At 48.6% G+C, this 18,648-nt stretch overlaps 1 protein-coding gene across 1 annotated transcript; it reads right to left on the bottom strand.

The window, feature by feature from the left end:
• Positions 1-15,920: 15,920 nt before the first annotated feature.
• PFDN4 (prefoldin subunit 4) lies at positions 15,921-18,375 on the bottom strand. The gene is made up of 4 exons (XM_069034394.1): positions 18,225-18,375; positions 17,189-17,296; positions 16,620-16,763; positions 15,921-16,336 (listed from the first exon to the last, which is right to left on the bottom strand). Exons 1-4 carry the CDS (start codon positions 18,270-18,272, stop codon positions 16,205-16,207), a joined length of 432 nt encoding a protein of 143 aa, XP_068890495.1. The 5' UTR covers positions 18,273-18,375; the 3' UTR covers positions 15,921-16,204.
• Positions 18,376-18,648: the final 273 nt, after the last annotated feature.

Consider the following 18,648-nt stretch of genomic DNA (forward strand, 5'->3'; position numbering starts at 1 on the left):
TGTCCTGTTCAGTGTAAGGAAATCTTTCCAAGCTGTTCCTATTTGACATCAAACTCAGGAAATTCTGGAGATGATTCCTGAAGTTCCGGCACGTTGCCATGGCAACAGGCACCAGCTGAAACTTAGTGGGGATATCCAATAAATCTTTGCTTTGCTAGGAAATGAAAGGCAATTTTATGTTATTAATGTTTGTCAGAGCAAATAGAAGGCAATGAAATGATGTGTCGGGAAGTGCGAGGCAGTGCCAATAAATAAATCCAGGCTGAGGTGACATCCTGGTGCTGATGTCACCAAGGAGCACCAGGAACACTCCCAACACTGGGCAGGAGCTGGCTGGGGAGGTGACAGCTTAAAAAGCCCAAAGTAAATGGAAAAAAGTGCAAAATACCAGCAAATATCACTGGGAATGCACGTGGCTGAAAGGAAACCACTGCTGGGGAGCAGAAGCAGGGGGTGAGTTCTGAGTTTCATTTCAGATAAATTTGGCCACCACAGTGCAATATCAGAGGGAAAATACTGGGTTTTGAGCTTTGTTAAATTCTGACAGCTCTGTGTCCAATGAAAAGCTGAGTATAAATTGTATTTTGTGCCCTTAGTTAATTCTTCTTCAAGAACTTAAGAAAAAACTCACAAGCAACCATGCCACAATTTAAAATATCCTAAAACCTCCTTCATCCCAAGGTACTTTGTACCTGCACTAATGAGGTGCCAGAGGAGTGATGGAGAGGGAAAAATAGGTGCTGTAATCTCCTTGACTATTCCTAAATATCTCATTTCCGCCATGGCCACATCCCATAGGAATGAACTGTGAAGAGGATAATCCGGGAGAGGATAATTCCAAGATTTCTGCAATCTCACAGCAACATCCACAAGAAATATATCTTCAACTGTAGCTCTGTCAAATTAAATAAATTGAGCAAAATAAATTCTGCAGTTGATTTTCCTACCACTGGTCTAAAGTGAAATATCCTGACTGCAATAAAATGTCATTAGGACCAAAATTCTTCTACACTGAAGTACATGTTGTTTTTTTACATAAAAATAGTGACTCTTAATATTTATATTTTAAAATAGTAATTTTAGGATTTCTATTTGCACATGTGTTGCAGCAGCATTTTCTGCAAAATAAAAGTCAACTCCTCGAAATGCCATCCTGGACATCCCCAACTCACCCATTACTCTTCAAGAGCTGAAATGGCCACAATTATTTCTCCTGGGTAGCACACACATAAAAAACACCTGAGTATTTCTCCAATCCCTACAAGAAGAAACAAGCCCTAAGTTTAAAACCTCTCCCAGAGGCAGTTTGATCCCTGACATGTCAACACTGGTGCTGGGACACATTTTCAGAAGCGAACCAAAGCTCTTCTGGCTGAACTTTTAACAGCAAGATTAAAACTGGGGGGGGGAAAAGTGCTTTCACAACAGAACTGGAACTGAAAGCTTTATTATTTTTCCCCCAAGTGTTAATAAAAAGCAGCATTGGAGCTGCCAGCAGTCCTTGGCCATGTGTGCTGGGATTAATAATTTTCCTCTGAGTTGATTGTACCCAAAGGCAGTCAGGTTTTCTCTTATATATAAATATATACTTGTGTGCTAGACGTTGCTGTTCAAAGGCCAGGCCATACACAGGAGCCTGGTTAAATTCAGGCTTATCCCAGATACCCAAGGGACAGTAGAAATTTCAACTCTAATTTAAAAAAAAGAATAACAAACCTGTGCTCTCTGTCAGAGCATTGTAAGTCGGGTGTGCACAACCCTGTTTGTTACAGACAAGGCAGGAAAAGCACCCAGATTTGATGATTTGATGGAATTCTGTCCTGTGCCTGAAGGATAAAACTTGTCAGACCCTAAAACTCCACTGAACAAGGTTATTCCTCGCTTTGCTGGGCTGTGTTAAGAAACCCAACAGGAATTTTTCCTTAAGGAATGGCTGGGAGCAGTCCTGGCCTAGCCTGGAGTCCAACACCGAGCACATCCTGAAGTTCTCCTCATGTTCATAATATTTTTACTCCATTTTTAATTGCACCTTTTAGCAGCTGGGTGAAATTCCCCTTAATGTGAACCTGTTTGATCTCCTGCTGAGGGAATCCTCCCCAGCCTGCGTTTGGTGCTCTGTGCAGCCCCATCAGCAGCTAAAGTTTAATTACGAAATAATTTGGTTTTCTGCATGACTCATGCAATCTAAATAAAGACAAAGTTGGTCATAAATAATTTCTGTCAGGCCTTATTATTCCTATATATATTCATATTTTTTTTCTCTCTCATGAATCAGACTATTAGAATGACATTAGATAAATTATCTGAACCACTGAGTCATGCAAACCAAACTGCTCAGCTCTGCTGTTCCTACAGAAAATGTGGCTTCAGTATTTAGAATTCAGTCTCTTTTTTGCTCTTGGAAGTGATTTTATTATCACAAAATTATCAGTGCTTCGGCTACACACACTGAATAATTATCCATCCCATTTGTATTGTGGAGTGTAAAGGGGTCCCAAATCTGCTTTACAAAATGTGAATTAATAAACGTTGCACTGGAGGTTATGCTGGAGATCATCCTGTGGAAAACAGTTTTGTATCAGCTGAGATACAGAATCCCAGACAAGCCCTGAAAATACCTTCAGTGCAGGAGCTGAATCCCACCGTGTCTGACAGAGGTTTTACCAACCTTTAAAAACCTGGGGTCTCCTTGACAGCAGGAGCCAAGATGAGCTGAATTTCACCTGCACTTTACCTGCTTTAACTGCTGCAGCCAAGTGAAAAACCAGCCATGGGCAACTCTGGGACTTGCAAAACAAAACCTGTGTTGAAGTTGTATTTGAAGACGAAAGTAAAGCTGAAGAGGTGATTCCATCCCTAAGGGATCCTTGGCCCAGCACTCTAAAAGCCCTGAGATTCAAGAACAGCACTTTGTGACACATTTCATCCTCCAGGTGTCTTACAAATGTCACTCCCTGCCAACACAGAGAATGACAATGAACTATTTGCATTCTGACCAGATATTTAAACATTTATATTGCTACGTGCAACTAAATGATTCAAGAGATTAGAGAGGGGAACAGAGTATCAGGGGTTTGTTCATGGGCTTCTATCACAGTTCTCTTGTTCAGGTAAGGGAAACATTATTAGAGATAACAGATTCCAAGCCACCAAAATAAAAAGTACTTAGAACATGGGATGCTGAAGAGAGTAAGTGCCAACTCAAACACAATTGCCAATCTTCATGACAGAAAGGTTACTGAAAGGCAAAACCAGGATGCTGTCAAATCCTTCCAAGCAACTGATGCACCATCTGCAAAGTCACTTCTACAATGACAACTCCAGAATATAAAAAGTGTTTCCTGCATGTTCTGTTTTACACATATAAAAATACCAAATGATAGTTTGGCACAGGAGCTCTGCAAACTACAAAAATTCAGAGGCTGAGCTGAAAAATTGTGAGGCGTAATGACTTGCAAACACAGTTGTCCAAAGCACATGAGGAAATTGGACAGCCCAGATGCAAGAAGGCCCCACTGAGCCAACAGGAAAGATGCACCACACACATAAACCCCTAAAGGGAGAGAAAATAAGGGGAAAATCAGATCTGTGGCACTGAAGAGTGTTCCCTAAACACCAGCACTGTATAAATGGCCAATCCTACTTTTAGGAGCAAAGAGCAGCAAGCTCTCCACACCCTGCCATGGCAGGGGGGTTGGAAATAAACCATCTTTAAGGTCCCTTCCCACCCAAAGCATTCCAAAACTCTTTTTTGTTCCGCACAATGAAGCCATATCCATACTGTGGCCTAGCTGGAAATGAGAGTCGTTTGAAATCCCTGCAGAGCTGTGAAATCTCAGCACAGCCGTGACTTTGAAACTGTCACCATCCAGTTAAGGAGCCGGGGATCCCTGCAGCCAAAGCTTCACTTCACTGAAACCAGCAGTGGCTCCCCCCAACAGGTGATGAATACGAGATAAGCGCTGTGCTTTTAAAGCCGATTTTTTGGATGTAGAGTTGTGCCTTTGGCTCTCTGCCGCAGCACACGGCCGGCCCTAACACCCTTTTTGCTGTTGTCTCCTGATTGTCCCTTTTATTAAACTTTCCTTCAAATGTTACGAATGGCGACCCTCCCGTTTCACAATTGGGGCCGTACCGGGATAAAGCCTCAGCTCTGGGATCTCCGGGAGCTTTTGGCGGCCTCGCTTTGTGATCCCAGCGGGGTCCGGGGGGTTCGCAGCCAAACACCCGGAGGGCAAGAGAGGAGACACAGCGGAAAGAAAGGGAAGAAAAGGCTCCCTGAGCTACCGCGGTCATTAAACACGTAAAATCTTGTGCACCAAGACTCCGAGAAAGCTGTTCCCACTGTCAGAGCCACAGCCAATAGAGAATGCAAAACTCTCTTAGAACACATTATTCCTAGGTATGGAATGATTACTAAGATAGACACACTGTACATCAAAAGTTTTACAGCAACTAACTCAAGCCTTAAGAATAAAATGAGAACTCCATAGCCCATGGCACCCACAGAGCTCAGGACGGGTAGAGAGGATGAAACAAACTTTAAAGAGAACCTTAACTGAATTAATAATTGAAACTCAAATCTCATGGGTAAAATGCCAACCTCTGGCTTTATGGAGAGCTCACACACAACCAGGTCAGACCTGGGAGTGTCACCTTAGGAAATGCTGGTTGGTGTTGGAGATGAAAGTTTGGTAAGAAAGTTTTGCAGATGTGTGGGCTCAGCAGAGAGATCTCTGAGTGGGGAGCCTGAGGATGGGACAGAAATGAAAGCAGGTTTTGATGTAGAGTGGAAGATGTTTGCTGAAACCTTGATCACTGAATGGGTGAGAGGACAAAGGCTGGAGATGGGTTGGAAGGAGATCTTTGTGCTCAGGACAGAGGTCTGTGACTGCAGACAAGGACATGTTTTTCACCGGGTGGGTGGGTCTCAGGAAGAGCAGAAGTAAATAGAAAACGTGTTTTTGTCAGGAAGAGAGCTGTGGCAGGCAGACAAGGAATGTTGATGTGGCAGGGAGAGGTCTGAGAGTGTTCCACTGTGAGCTTGAATTGTAGCTTGCTTGCTCTTGTGAGTGCATGGTGGTGACTCCGGGGTTCTATAGGATGTGTATGGTATGGTGTGGTAGTAGCTAAGACAGGCTACAGGCAGATGTAAAGGTGTTGTGTATGGTGCTTGTTGGTTGTTATGTCTTGGGATACTCAGCAAAGAAAGGTGTACAATGCTCTCTTGAACAGAAAGGTTCAGTTCTGCCTACAAGCTGTGGCTGGCAGCTGTGGGGCAGGCTCTGGATACCCCCTCCCTGAAATGCTGTGACTTCTCGGCCCAACCAAACACACAAAACTGGATCATTTTGGCTTTGCTCATTTCCTTTTGTTATAAATGTACTGTGATGTTGACTTTTTGCACGTTCCATCATTGTTATGGATGGATTGTGATGTTGGTTTTTTCATATTCTTTAATGTGAGAAAAGCTCTGCCGGGGCTCTGCAATGTAACGCTGTAGAATGGCCGCAGTTTGGGTGCTCCGTTTGGGAAGGATGGGGGGGGGGGGTCTTCACATTCCTGGAAAACCTTATCAGAAGAAAAAAAAACCCGAAACCAGAGGGAATGGAGCCAAGGAAAAAGATAAGACTGATAAGATGATACTCAGCAACTCCAACGAATGAATGAATGATGCATGCTGGTGATGAATAAAAATAAGCGCTGTACTTTTAAAGCCGATCTTTTGGCTGTCAAGGTGCGCCTTTGGCTCTCTGCCGGAGCACCGGCCGTAGCGCCCTTTTGCTGTTGTCTCCTAATTTTATTAAACTTTTATTAAATTGTCCCTTTGCTTCAACTTCCCTTCAAATTCTGGAGTGCAGCGCGTTTTGGCAGCTGCGCGGGGCGCAGGTCCTTGCGCATGCGCAGATGGCTGCGGGGCGCGGTGCTCAGTGCGCATGCGCGGGCGGGGCCGCATCACAAATAGTCCCTCCTGGCGGATCACTCCGCGCCGGGACGCATCACCCGTGATCCCTCCGCGGGCAGGACCGCATCACAAATAGTCCCTCCTGGCGGATCACTCCGCGCCGGGACGCATCACCCGTGATCCCTCCGCGGGCAGGACCGCATCACAAATAGTCCCTCCTGGCGGATCACTCCGCTCCGGAACGCATCACCCGTGATCCCTCCGCGGGCAGGACCGCATCACAAATAGTCCCTCTTGGCGGATCACTCCGCGCCGGGACGCATCACCGCCGATCCCTCCGCGGGCAGGGCTGCATCACAAATAGTCCCTCCTGGCGGATCACTCCGCCTGCGCATGCGCACAACCGCCGAGCCCTCCGCGGGCCGGCCGCAGCACCGCGGGTCCCTCTGTTCTGAACGGTACCGTGATGTTGGCTTTTCGCATGTTCCGTAATTGTTATAAATGGATTGTGATGTTGGTTTTTTCATGTTCCTTAATGTGAGAAAAGCTCTGCCGGGGCTCTGTAATGTAACGCTGTAGAATGGCCGCAGTTTGGGTGCTCCGTTTGGGAAGGATGGGGGGGGGGGGGGTCTTCACATTCCTGGAAAATCTTATCAGAAGAAAAAAAACCCGAAACCAGAGGGAATGGAGCCAAGGAAGAAGATAAGACTGATAAGATGATACTCAGCAACTCCAACGAATGAATGAATGATGCATGCTGGTGATGAATACGAAATAAGCGCTGTACTTTTAAAGCCGATTTTTGGCTGTCAAGGTGCGCCTTTGGCTCTCTGCCGGAGCACCGGCCGTAGCGGCCTTTTGCTGTTGTCTCCCAATTGTCCCTTTTATTAAGTTTTTCTTAAAATGTTACAAAGAGTGCAGCTCGTTTTCCCAGCCGCGGGCGCTGATCCCTCCGCGGGTCCTTTCCGCGGGTCCTTTCCGCGGGTCCTTCCCCATCTCCGCGGGTCCTTCCCCATCTCCGCGGGTCCCTCTGCCGGATCCCTCCGCGGGCGGGGCCGCATCACCGCGGGTCCCTCCGGCCGATCCGGCGTTGTTATTGTACTTACAATTCTTTGCTTTTGTTTTTTCCTGAGTCCAACACAGAGCTGGTTTCTCGGGGACCCACCAGGTAAAAGTTCCATTACTGACCATCTGTCTCTTACAGGGACTATTTCCTACTCCGCTGAGGAAATTGTTCCCGCTCCGCCAGAGACTCCTCTGCCATCCCTGTGAACTCAGTGCCCGCCCTGCTGGGCTCTTTTCTCCCCTTATCCTTGTACGATTCCGCTTCAGGGGTTCTATTGGGCTCCAGCTCCTGCCTTTCCATGGCCATTCCTCTGCCATCAGAGGCCCTCCACAGACCCAGCAGTTGGTTGCATTCAGCTCCTTACCTATCCTTTCCCCTAATTCCACAAACAGATTTTTTTTTCTCAATTTTGAGATTTCATTTTTTTAATTGGTTTGAGTTTCACATACATGTCTTGGATTGGGGTCGATACAGAGTTAGATTGGTTTGCTGGCTTTGCCTCTTTATTTACTACTTGTTCTTTTACTAAGCTTGAGACTTCATTCCCAACAATAGATGTGAAACAAACCCATCTTTCTCCTTTTGGACATTTACTTCCCAACCTGCTCCCCGCTCATTCCTAGCTTTTCTACAATCCAGTGCTTTTTCCTATTTTGGATACAGTTTCCTACTTTGGATGGGTTGGAACAGAGACTGCTGACATGGGTAGGTGCAATGAAAAAGGAACCTGGGTGTTTTCCATGTCCAGCTTTGGGTAACACCCACAGCGTGGCTGTGTCGGTGTCCCCAGAGGGCAGAGACAAAAGAGGAGTGACAGATAAAGGAATAACAGAGCTCTGATATGGCTGATCCCTCCACTTACCATGCCTCCATATGGGGCTGCTGCCCACAGCAGGGGTGTGTGACCTTCTTGGTGGCAGCTACAGTGGCCATTCAGCCTTGCCCTCTATTTCCTCATCACTTCCTCTTCGCTGATTTCCAGGCAAATTGCTTTGGACACTTCTTAATTGTAGCTTCCCACCGTTCCTCAGGGATCTCCCATTCAACAGACAATAGTAATTCCCATCCACAAAGCAAGGTTACTGTTTCAGCTGTTCTTTGCTCTGCCTGGATGGGGAATAGATTTGGCGTTCGACACTTCATGCAGTGAGAGCGTCGCTTCTGTGAACTACAGTACCAATATTTTTTACAGGCCAGACATTTACATTTAACCCAGCCAGCATGTGCAGTACTAGGATGAATCAGACAGGGTATGTGGTATGGCACTGTTGGAGGGAGCAATTCCTCCTTTTTGAATAAATCACAGGCTAAGGCCAGAATATGAGAACCCTCGGCCCGAAATAGTCCTGATCCTCCTGTTTGGAGTGGAAGGATTCCTCCCCAAGGAGGGTATCAGAGGTGTCTCAGGACTTGTCCAGGCAACACTTGAAACCACTGCTATAAGCTTGGCCTTATTTCCCAATCAGGTGTGGTTCTTGGTGTATCCCTTGGATCATTTGGGTTTTCCCAGTGCATTAACCCCCAGTTCCCTCTTCAGAGTTCCCTTGGTGTCCCCAGGCTTAGATGTTCTAGTCCCCTCCTCAGGTTCCCGCACGGGCCCTTTGATTCTGCTGCCGTGGATCCACCCTGGCTCCTTGGCCCGGATCGCTGCCTCAGCAGCACCCGAACGGGACCTTCCCCTTGTGGAGCTAAAGATTGCTCTTTCCATGCTTGTACCAACACCCACTCCCCTGGATGGATGTTATGGATTTTTAAGTCTAAAGGAGTGGTTTGAGGGATTATCCCTTTGAACCGCAAATCTTCAAGGCTCCTTGCAATTGTGTTGACATTTAACACTCATTTCCCCTAATTCATAGGTAGCAGTTTCATGCTGGGTGTTCAAAAAGGGTAACCCAAGCTATAGGAAAAGGGCTCACAAAGGATGTCTGGACTTCAGGCAGCTCTCTTGAAAGCTGTTTATTGCATAGGCCAAGTCACAGCATTTCAGGGAGGGGGTATCCAGAGCCTGCCCCACAGCTGTCAGCCACAGCTTGTAGGCAGAACTGAACCTTTCTGTTCAAGAGAGCATTGTACACCTTTCTTTGCTGAGTATCCCAAGACATAACAACCAACAAGCACCGTACACAACACCCTTACATCTGCCTGTAGCCTGTCTTAGCTACTACCACACCATACCATACACATCCTATAGAACCCCGGAGTCACCACCATGTACTCACAAGAGCAAGCAAGCTACAATTCAAGCTCACAGTGGAACACTCTCAGACCTCTCCCTGCCACATCAACATTCCTTGTCTGCCTGCCATAGCTCTCTTCCTGACAAAAACACGTTTTCTATTTACTTCTGCTCTTCCTGAGACCCACCCACCCGGTGAAAAACATGTCCTTGTCTGCAGTCACAGACCTCTGTCCTGAGCACAAAGATCTCCTTCCAACCCATCTCCACCCTTTGTCCTCTCACCCATTCAGTGATCAAGGTTTCAGCAAACATCTCCCACTCTACATCAAAACCTGCTTTCATTTCTGTCCCATCCTCAGGCTCCCCACTCAGAGATCTCTCTGCTGAGCCCACACATCTGCAAAACTTTCTTACCAAACTTTCATCTCCAACACCAACCAGCATTTCCTAAGGTGACACTCCCAGGTCTGACCTGGTTGTGTGTGAGCTCTCCATAAAGCCAGAGGTTGGCATTTTACCCATGAGATTTGAGTTTCAATTATTAATTCAGTTAAGGTTCTCTTTAAAGTTTGTTTCATCCTCTCTACCCGTCCTGAGCTCTGTGGGTGCCATGGGCTATGGAGTTCTCATTTTATTCTTAAGGCTTGAGTTAGTTGCTGTAAAACTTTTGATGTACAGTGTGTCTATCTTCTTAATCATTCCATACCTAGGAATAATGTGTTCTAAGAGAGTTTTACGTTCTCCATTGGCTGTGGCTCTGACAGTGGGAACAGCTTCCACCCAATGGGTAAGATGGTCTGTTATTACTAACAAGAATTTCCACCTCTGCACTTGGGGGAGTTCAGTAAAGTCCACTTGGATACTTTGAAATGGTCGGAGAGCCAACTCAGACCTCCTGAAGTTGTTTTTCTCATCACCTTCTTATTTACTTTTTGGCAAACCATACATCTTTGAGTTATTTGTTTAGCCAACCCATAAATTCCAATGCACCCATAATTCCTTAGAAAGTGATCACACAAAGCCTTAGTACCCCAAGGAGTTTTTGATGTATGTTTTCTAGTATTTTCCTGGTGAGTGACTTATGAAGTACCTGCCTTCCGTCAGGAAGTTTCCATTTTCCACATACATCTGGCTTTCCCCCCTTCTTACTTCATTCTTTTTCTTCTGTTTCACTGAATTTTGGAGTCTCCAATTTTTCGCTCTTGGAGGTCAAAATGAACACAACCCTTTTTATCCCATTCTCTGCAGCATCCTCAGCCCCCCCGATCTGCCAAACTGCCTCCTCCCATCTCTGAGGCCATCCCCCCCGGTGACCCCCCATCTGTACCACAGCTCTCTCTTCAGGCAATTCCAATGCCTCTAAAACCTCCAAAACAAGTCTCCCATGCATCAACCCCTTTCCCTCTGAACCAAGCAATCCCCTTCTTTCCCACATTTTCCCAAAGGCGTGCACCCCTCCAAAAGCGTACCTTGAATCACTAGATCTATTTCCCTTCTTGTGTGCTAAATATTCCAGTGTGCACAGTCCCCCCATCAACTAAAGCATACCCTGACATTCTTTTTCTGGCCACATCTGCAAGAACCGTCGACATCTATTATTTCCTTCGGAAAGGGCTCGTTCCTCGAGATGGAACGTTGGCGTTTTGCTTCTCCTTCCAGAGGAGCAGCAGAAGCGGTCGCTGCCAGGGGAACGGGGCAGGCGAGGGAGGGAGGGGGGTAGGAGGTGGGAATCCTCTCGGAGGCCGATTCCTGCAGGAGCGGGGGAGCAGAGGCGGAGGCTGCTGCCGGAGCCGCCCAGGGGACGAGCTCTTCGGGCCGGTACCGGAGCCTGGCGTGGAGGCTGGGCACGGGCACGCAGCAGCCACGGCCACAGGACTCCGAGCTGCCCGCGGGCCCAAAGCCGGGTTCGATGGAGCCGAGAACGCAGCGGGGGCAGCGGCTGCTGGAACGGCCGCGGACACCGGGAGCGGGGCCGGGACTGGGGCCGCCAGCGGGGCTGGGAGCTGTGGGGCGGAGAGCCGGGCTGGGCACGGGCACAGGGACACCGAAAGCGGCGGCTGGGAGCTGTGGGGTGGAGAGCCGGGATAGGAACGGGCACAGGGACACCGAAAGCGGCGGGCTGGGAGCTGTGGGGTGGAGAGCCGGGATAGGAACGGGCACAGGGACACCGAAAGCGGCGGGCTGGGAGCTGTTGGGCCTCCCTCCAGAAAATAAAGTTCTATTTCAAGGTTTAGCATTTCTATCACATACATTCTCATTCATTCTCACTCACTCCTTTTTATTGTTCCAACTTCTCTTTCTCAAGCGCTATCAGTCACAACCACACAAGACTTAGGTACCTTTGAATTTCAAATTGTTAGCCAATGCTCAGCCCTGGGCCCACAATTCCAGGTTCCTTGGAGTAATTCTCAATTTGGCAGAATTAAGCCTGGATTTCTTGAATTTTTTTTTTTTTAACTCTCAATGCAGCAGCTTCAAAACCCAAATATCTTGGAACTAACCTTCAACTTAGCAGAGTTAAGTCCGGATGTCTCGAATTTTTGAACCCTCAATCCGGCAGTCTTAAACCCGAAATTTCTCGGATCCAATACTGGGAAATTCTTGACTCCCCTCCTTCAAGGAGTCCAATCCCTCCCCTGAAACCCCGTCCCAGTTAAACCGGGGCTTCTCTCACTCCTTTTATCTCTCACTTCGCCTCTTTCCTGCCTGCTTCCCTCGCGGCACAGCAGAGCCGCAGCCTCAGGGGCTCCGCACTCGCTTCGCAGCTCTGGGGTCACCAGCCCGCGCCTCATGCGCACACTTTCATCCCCTTATCCCCCCAAAAAAGAGCAAAGAAAAAACACTCACCTTTCTCGGAGTCTTGGTGCACAAGATTTTACGTGTTTAATGACCGCGGTAGCTCAGGGAGCCTTTTCTTCCCTTTCTTTTCGCTGTGTCTCCTCTCTTGCCCTCCGGGTGTTTGGCTGCGAACCCCCCGGACCCCGCTGGGATCACAAAGCGAGGCCGCCAAAAGCTCCCGGAGATCCCAGAGCTGAGGCTTTATCCCGGTACGGCCCCAATTGTGAAACGGGAGGTTCGCCATTCGTAACATTTGAAGGAAAGTTTAATAAAAGGGACAATTAGGAGACAACAGCAAAAGGCCGCTACGGCCGGTGCTCCGGCAGAGAGCCAAAGGCGCACCTTGACAGCCAAAAGATCGGCTTTAAAAGTACAGCGCTTATTTTTATTCATCACCATCATGCATCATTCATTCATTCGTTGGAGTTGCTGAGTATCATCTTATCAGTCTTATCTTCTTCCTTGGCTCCATTCCCTCTGGTTTCGGGTTTTTTTTCTTCTGATAAGATTTTCCAGGAATGTGCGGACCCCCCCCCCCCCCCCCCACCCTTCCCAAACGGAGCACCCAAACTGCGGCCATTCTACAGCGTTACATTACAGAGCCCCGGCAGAGCTTTTCTCACATTAAGGAACATGAAAAAACCAACATCACAATCCATTTATAACAATTACGGAACATGCGAAAAGCCAACATCACGGTACCGTTCAGAACAGAGGGACCCGCGGTGCTGCGGCCGGCCCGCGGAGGGCTCGGCGGTTGTGCGCATGCGCAGGCGGAGTGATCCGCCAGGAGGGACTATTTGTGATGCGGTCCTGCCCGCGGAGGGATCAGCGGTGATGCGTCCCGGCGCGGAGTGATCCGCCACGAGGGACTATTTGTGATGCGGTCCTGCCCGCGGAGGGATCACGGGTGATGCGTCCCGGCGCGGAGTGATCCGCCAGGAGGGACTATTTGTGATGCGGTCCTGCCCGCGGAGGGATCAGCGGTGATGCGTCCCGGCGCGGAGTGATCCGCCAGGAGGGACTATTTGTGATGCGGTCCTGCCCGCGGAGGGATCACGGGTGATGCAGTCCCAACCGCGGCCGGATCCCCTTTTTTTCACCCTAAATTCCCCTTTTTTTCACCCAAATTCCCCTTTCTTAACCCCAAATTCCCCATTTTTCAACATAATTTCCCGATTTTCCCCCCAAATTCCCCCTTTTCGCCCCAAATTCCCGATTTTTCACCCTAACTGTGAAAAACAGAGCGCTCCGCCGGAGGCACCCGCGGTGCTGCGGCCCCGCCCGCCGAGCTGTGGCAAACGAGCTTCGCTCCCGGTACAATTGGAAGGGAAGTTTAGGAAAAGGGACAATGAGGAGACAGTGGCGGAAAGGGCGAGGAGAGGCGGCGGGGGCGGCAGATTCGCCACGGCTCGCGGCGCCGCTCTTCCCTCGCCGCCCTTGGCGTGAGGAATTCCATCCCGAGCGATTCGTTCCGGGCTTTTTGCCCGCGGTTTGGGGCCGTTCCGGGCGTTTCTCGCGGCCCAGAGAAGAAGGGGAGAAGCGCGTGCGGAAAGTGCGGCGCTCAGAAGCGATCCGCCTCAGCTCGGCGGCGGTTTCCGCGTTCGAGCCGCTCTGGCCCGCTCGGAGGACCGCGAGTCCCGTTATCCTTGAGGATATCCTCGCGGCTCTGTTGTCATTGCCGGTCCGTGCCGGTCTCTCTCTGGATCGGCTCTATTGTTATTTCCTGCTTGGAGCCGCTCTGGCCACCTTGGAGGACCAACAGCCCCTATATCCTCAATGACCCCCTCTCAACTCTATTGTTGTTTCCCGTTGAGAGCCATTGGAGCCGCTCTGGCCCGCTTGGAGGACCGCGAGTTCCACTTCTCTAGGCCCAAACTGCCCCTGTTTGGGTCCAAATTCCACTTTGTTGGGGTCCAAATTCCCCTTTGAGGCTGTAAATTCCACTTTTCCAGCCCAAACTTTCCTTTCCTCTCTCCAAACTCCTTTTTTTTTGCTCAAACCTCACATTTTCAGGGGCCAAACTCGCCCATTTTGGGCCAAACTCCCTTTTTTGCTCAAAAGTCCCCAGTTTTGATTTACCAAAATATGAAGATCGATCTAATATCGATATCCAATTGAGATGGACAAAAACTCTGTAACAGTTTAGAGTTAGAAAGTGCATGTTTTATTTGGCGCCAGGCACTGCGTGGGATAGCTGCCTAAGACGCAGGCCCCGATCCAAGCAAACACGATACCTTTTATTTCCAAATATTACAAATATCCAAAATACAAATGTATATTCATAACATCAACAGCTCCCATTCTCTGCTTCATATGGAAATGAGCTTAAATGTCATTAAGCATGCACAGTGTGTGTCCTGAATGGAGTCGGTGGTCTTGAATTGGGTCGGTGGTCCCAAAGATGAAGTAACCCATCTTCCTCATTTTGACCTTTTCGCTTCTCTGAGTTTTAACAATCCTAATTGCTTTAGTGACCTCTAAGTTTCCTCTTGCATGACTTTTGGATGGGCAAGGGAGGAAATTGGTAATTGTGAAAAACGAGGTTCACTCTCCTGTGAGAATTTAAAGGGTTTAATATAAAGACAGTAAGAGACACATCAAATAAAGCAAAGGGGTGACGGCCGGGTGCCTTGGTGCTCTGCCAAGAGCACACCTGATGCCAGAGGTGAGTCCTTTTTATACCATTTTTACTGTCTGTTCTCTATTCATATTAAAACTTTTCCTGGAGCTGTTCTGCATGGCCACTCCTTGGTTCCGCCTTTTTAGAGCATGCGTGTTCTTCTGCCTTGTGGTTTTATTTCTTTTGATTCTTGGGGTTGGGCCAGCTAGCCAAGAGTCGATGGTAGGGTGGATCTCTTAATTCTCCAGACAGTCAGGGCTGATGGCAGCTTTGGGCCTCTTTGCCCCCCGGGCAGAGCGGTGAGAGCAGCTCTGGCCCCCCTGGGCCCCGTTCTCCGGGCGGAGCAGCCTTGGGGCCCCTTTGTTCCCTGGACAAAGTGCTGATCAGCAGCTCCTCGGGGCTCATCCTCTGCTCACTCAGAGGTTCTCTGACCTGCTCACACTTGCTAACATTCTTGCTAAAAAGAGAGAAAACTACATCCACACAGCAAAAAGCATTTCTAACATTATATAATATCTACCTTTATACTTGAGAGGAGCCAATATTACAATATTTGTTTATAACAGGAGGAACTCGCACAATCACCGGACCGCGGGTCCCTGCCCGTGCAGGGAAACACAAAAAACCAGTGGGGAACGAGGCTGACCGGGGAAAGGGAAACCCCCTGTGTCCCCTCAGGGCCCCTCTCCCAGGGCTGGATTCCCAGACCTTGGATGCCATCTGCTGGGTGCTCCTCGTTATGGGTCAAACTCCAGCAGTTTTCACCTGGAAAAAAAATACCCCTTTTGTAATTTCTTTGGTTATGAAGACAAATTAAGCCAATTAAGACATTTAAAAATTACATTCAACTCCTCCTGGTGATGGAGGCACAGATTAAGGATTGATGCTCACACAGCGACACAACCTACAAACAACTCTGGCATCAATTTGCTACATAAATATGGATTTAGAAACTGTTCAGGAAAATTAGAAATTATGACTCACCACTGTGACTTGAAGCATCTTTTGGGATTCCCAAATAAAAAGCAGTAAATGACTGAGTATGTGGGCTCCAAAAGACTTTCTTCACTACCAAAAAGAGCTTTAAAGAGCCCTTCTTTGTCCTCTGGAAAATTCCTGACACGTGAGCTAAGGCTGAAACACATTTAGGAGCTCCAGGAGGGCTCTTAGAAACACCTGAACAGCACCACTGCCTAATCATGTCCCCTATACCACACAGCTTTTCTACAACAGCCACTCCAAAATTCCCTGTTTCCATTGATTTGACACTTAAACCTTTTCAAGTGTGGAAAACAAGACCCAGGAAACATCAGTTCATGCCTGACTTTATTACTTTAACAAACAATGCAAGTATTCCAAACTTGAGGCTTTACCAACAACGTGAAGCCAATGCTTTCCTGAACAAATAAATAACTGCAATAACCAAAATAAGGAGGTTCTTATTAAATATACAGAATTTTACAGGAAAGTAAAAAAAAACACAAACCAACAAAAAGAAAGGGATGAATTTTCTTTTCTCAAATGTAATTGCAGCAATGTTGTCAAAACATTTAATAACCTAAGGAAAGGTTGGGTGTTGTGTTTAGAAAAGTTCTAACTGTCCTCAGCCTCCAGATTTATGTTATTTCCAAACTTTGCATAGAGCTGAACTTTGAGGTCAGACAACACCCTCTGGATCGACTCCACTCGGGATTCCAAAGCTTCAATTTCCTCTTGTAAACTCCTCTGAAAAAGAAATTAAAATACAAATCAACCAGTTCTGTACAACAAACTGAGCCAGGTTTGTCAGCAACACAGAACCAACAAAGAGGTGCCCCTTTTCCAACTTATTCCCAGGTCTGGCTGCAGGATTTATTGCTGGGCCAAACAAAGGCTGGAGTGACGCTGGAGTGACTCAGATCCTAAATCCAACATCAATTTTAGACTGTGAAAGCTCCAAAGGCTGAACAGATCATCCCATCCCAGTACCCAGCACACAGACAGCACAGTCCAGAGGCTCCAGACAAACCTTTGCCTCCTCCAGCATCTCCTGTGTCTCCTCCAGGGAATGACTGATGAAGACATCCCCAATCTGGTAGGGAATCAGGTGGGAATCATCATCATCCAGCAGCATGATGTCATCACAGGCATCCTCCAGATTCTGAAGCTGTTTCTGTTTGCCAAGACACAAGAAAGAGGCTCCCTTTGTAAAGCATTTCACTGGACACTGTCACAGCTGGATAAGGAACTCAGGGAGTTTGGATTTGGGGAACAAATCCCACCCACCACCAGGATATCCAAGAGACCACTTTCAGAGCTGGAATTCAGCAATTCAATCCAGTAGAGACTCCTAGTCAGCACTCATTATCTGTCATTAACAGAATAATTAACTGTCCAGGCAAGGGCAATACAGCAGATTTAAATGCCACCAATCTCTGATATGCTTTTACCATTCTCTATTTCCAAAGGATCAGAAGCCTGATATCAGAACCCAAGCATTACTTACACTCATAGTAACTCGCTGCCCCTATTTCCTGTGTGCCAGCTGAAAATTAATTCAGGCCAATAAAAAGTTAATGAGACCTGAAGCAAATATACCTTTTTCACTTCTATTTCTTCTTTCAGCTCTGTGATCCTGCTGGTATTCCTTGCAAATTTGTTAATTTTCTGTTGATCTTCAAAGGTGACATTGACATCTTCTGCAGCCTGCGAGGAGGAGAGGTCAAAATTATTATTTCAGTGCTTATGTTAACCCAAGTCTCACTGCAAGGCTACTCCTACAAAGTGTCTGGAAATCAGTCTGACAGCCACTACATTCTGCTTATGCACCTGATTGCTTGAAGTGCCTCTTCAAGGATATCAGAAGTACCCATATTTAGCTGGGTAACGTCCGATTAAAACATTGGCCATCCATAGCATCCTAAAGTCAAAGGTTTCCTTGATACTGATGGCTGAACAGGGCACCCTGCTCCAAGTTTTCTCTGGAGAGAGAGTATTGACAAGGGGGAATGGCTTCCCACTACCAGAGAGGAGGTTTAGATGGGATATTGGGCAGGAATTGTTCCCTGGGAGGGTGGGCAGGCCCTGGCACAGGGTGCCCAGAGCAGCTGGGGCTGCCCCTGGATCCCTGGCAGTGCCCAAGGCCAGGCTGGACATTGGGGCTGGGAGCAGCCTGGGACAGTGGGAGGTGTCCCTGCCATGGCAGGGGAGGAATGGGGTGATCTTTAAGACCCTTTCCAACGCAAACCATGATGATGATTCTGTGATTAGCTACCCGCTCGAATAAATTTTTCCTCACATACAGCTTGACCCTGCCCTCGTTTACAACGAGCCGCACCAGCGGAGACTCGGCAAGGCCAGCAGCCCCGCAGGACAAGCGCGGCGGACAGACCCCGATCCCAGCCCCTCAACTCCCGAGCAGCGACCGCGGCACTCTGAGCACGGCCAGCCCCGGCCCTGCCCACGGGCACGGACCAGCCGCGTTCCGGGCCTGCGGGAGCCCAGGAGGCCCCTCTGGGGCGGGAGGCGGCGGGACACAGCGGCCCGGGACACAGCGGAGGAGCTGAAACCTCCTCGGGAGGGATCGATCCCCGCCGAGAAAGAACCAAACCGCACCGCTCCCGACCCCACTCACCGCCTTCTTCATTGTGGCGGCCATGTTCTCCCCGTCGGGCTGAACCATCCGCCCTCCGCGCAGAGGAGGAGCAGCGGACAGGGGAAATAGAAGGAAGACAAGGAAAAAGTTCAGAAAAAAGTCACAGATCTGCTAGAATCGGGATTTTCTCTCTTTTCATCGCTCTCAGCTCGGCGGGATGCCCCGAGAGGCCTCGGAGCACGGAATGAAGATGAAGCCACCCCTGCGGCGCTTGGTACGGCCCGGTGAGAGCTGCGGCCGCTCTGGGCGGTGGGGCCGCCAGGGGGCGCCATGAGACGGGAATGGAATGGGACGGGATGGGATGGGATGGGATGGGATGGGATAATGGGATGGGATGGGATAATGGGATGGGATGGGATGGGATGGGATGGGATAATGGGATGGGATGGGATGGGATGGGATG

The sequence above is a fragment of the Aphelocoma coerulescens genome, chromosome 20 (genome assembly GCF_041296385.1).
Source record: "Aphelocoma coerulescens isolate FSJ_1873_10779 chromosome 20, UR_Acoe_1.0, whole genome shotgun sequence".
Taxonomy (NCBI): Eukaryota; Metazoa; Chordata; class Aves; order Passeriformes; family Corvidae; genus Aphelocoma; species Aphelocoma coerulescens.

What these genes read in the sequence shown, in the direction of transcription:
- PFDN4 (XM_069034394.1), bottom strand. Translation starts at nt 18,272, where the DNA reads ATGGTTCAGCCCGACGGGGAGAACATGGCCGCCACAATGAAGAAGGCG. An exon ending in AAGAAATAGAAGTGAAAAAG is followed by an intron (nt 16,764 to 17,188) that starts GTATATTTGCTT and finishes CTTGGCAAACAG; the next exon opens with AAACAGCTTCAGAATCTGGA. An exon ending in AGATGCTGGAGGAGGCAAAG is followed by an intron (nt 16,337 to 16,619) that starts GTTTGTCTGGAG and finishes TTTCTTTTTCAG; the next exon opens with AGGAGTTTACAAGAGGAAAT.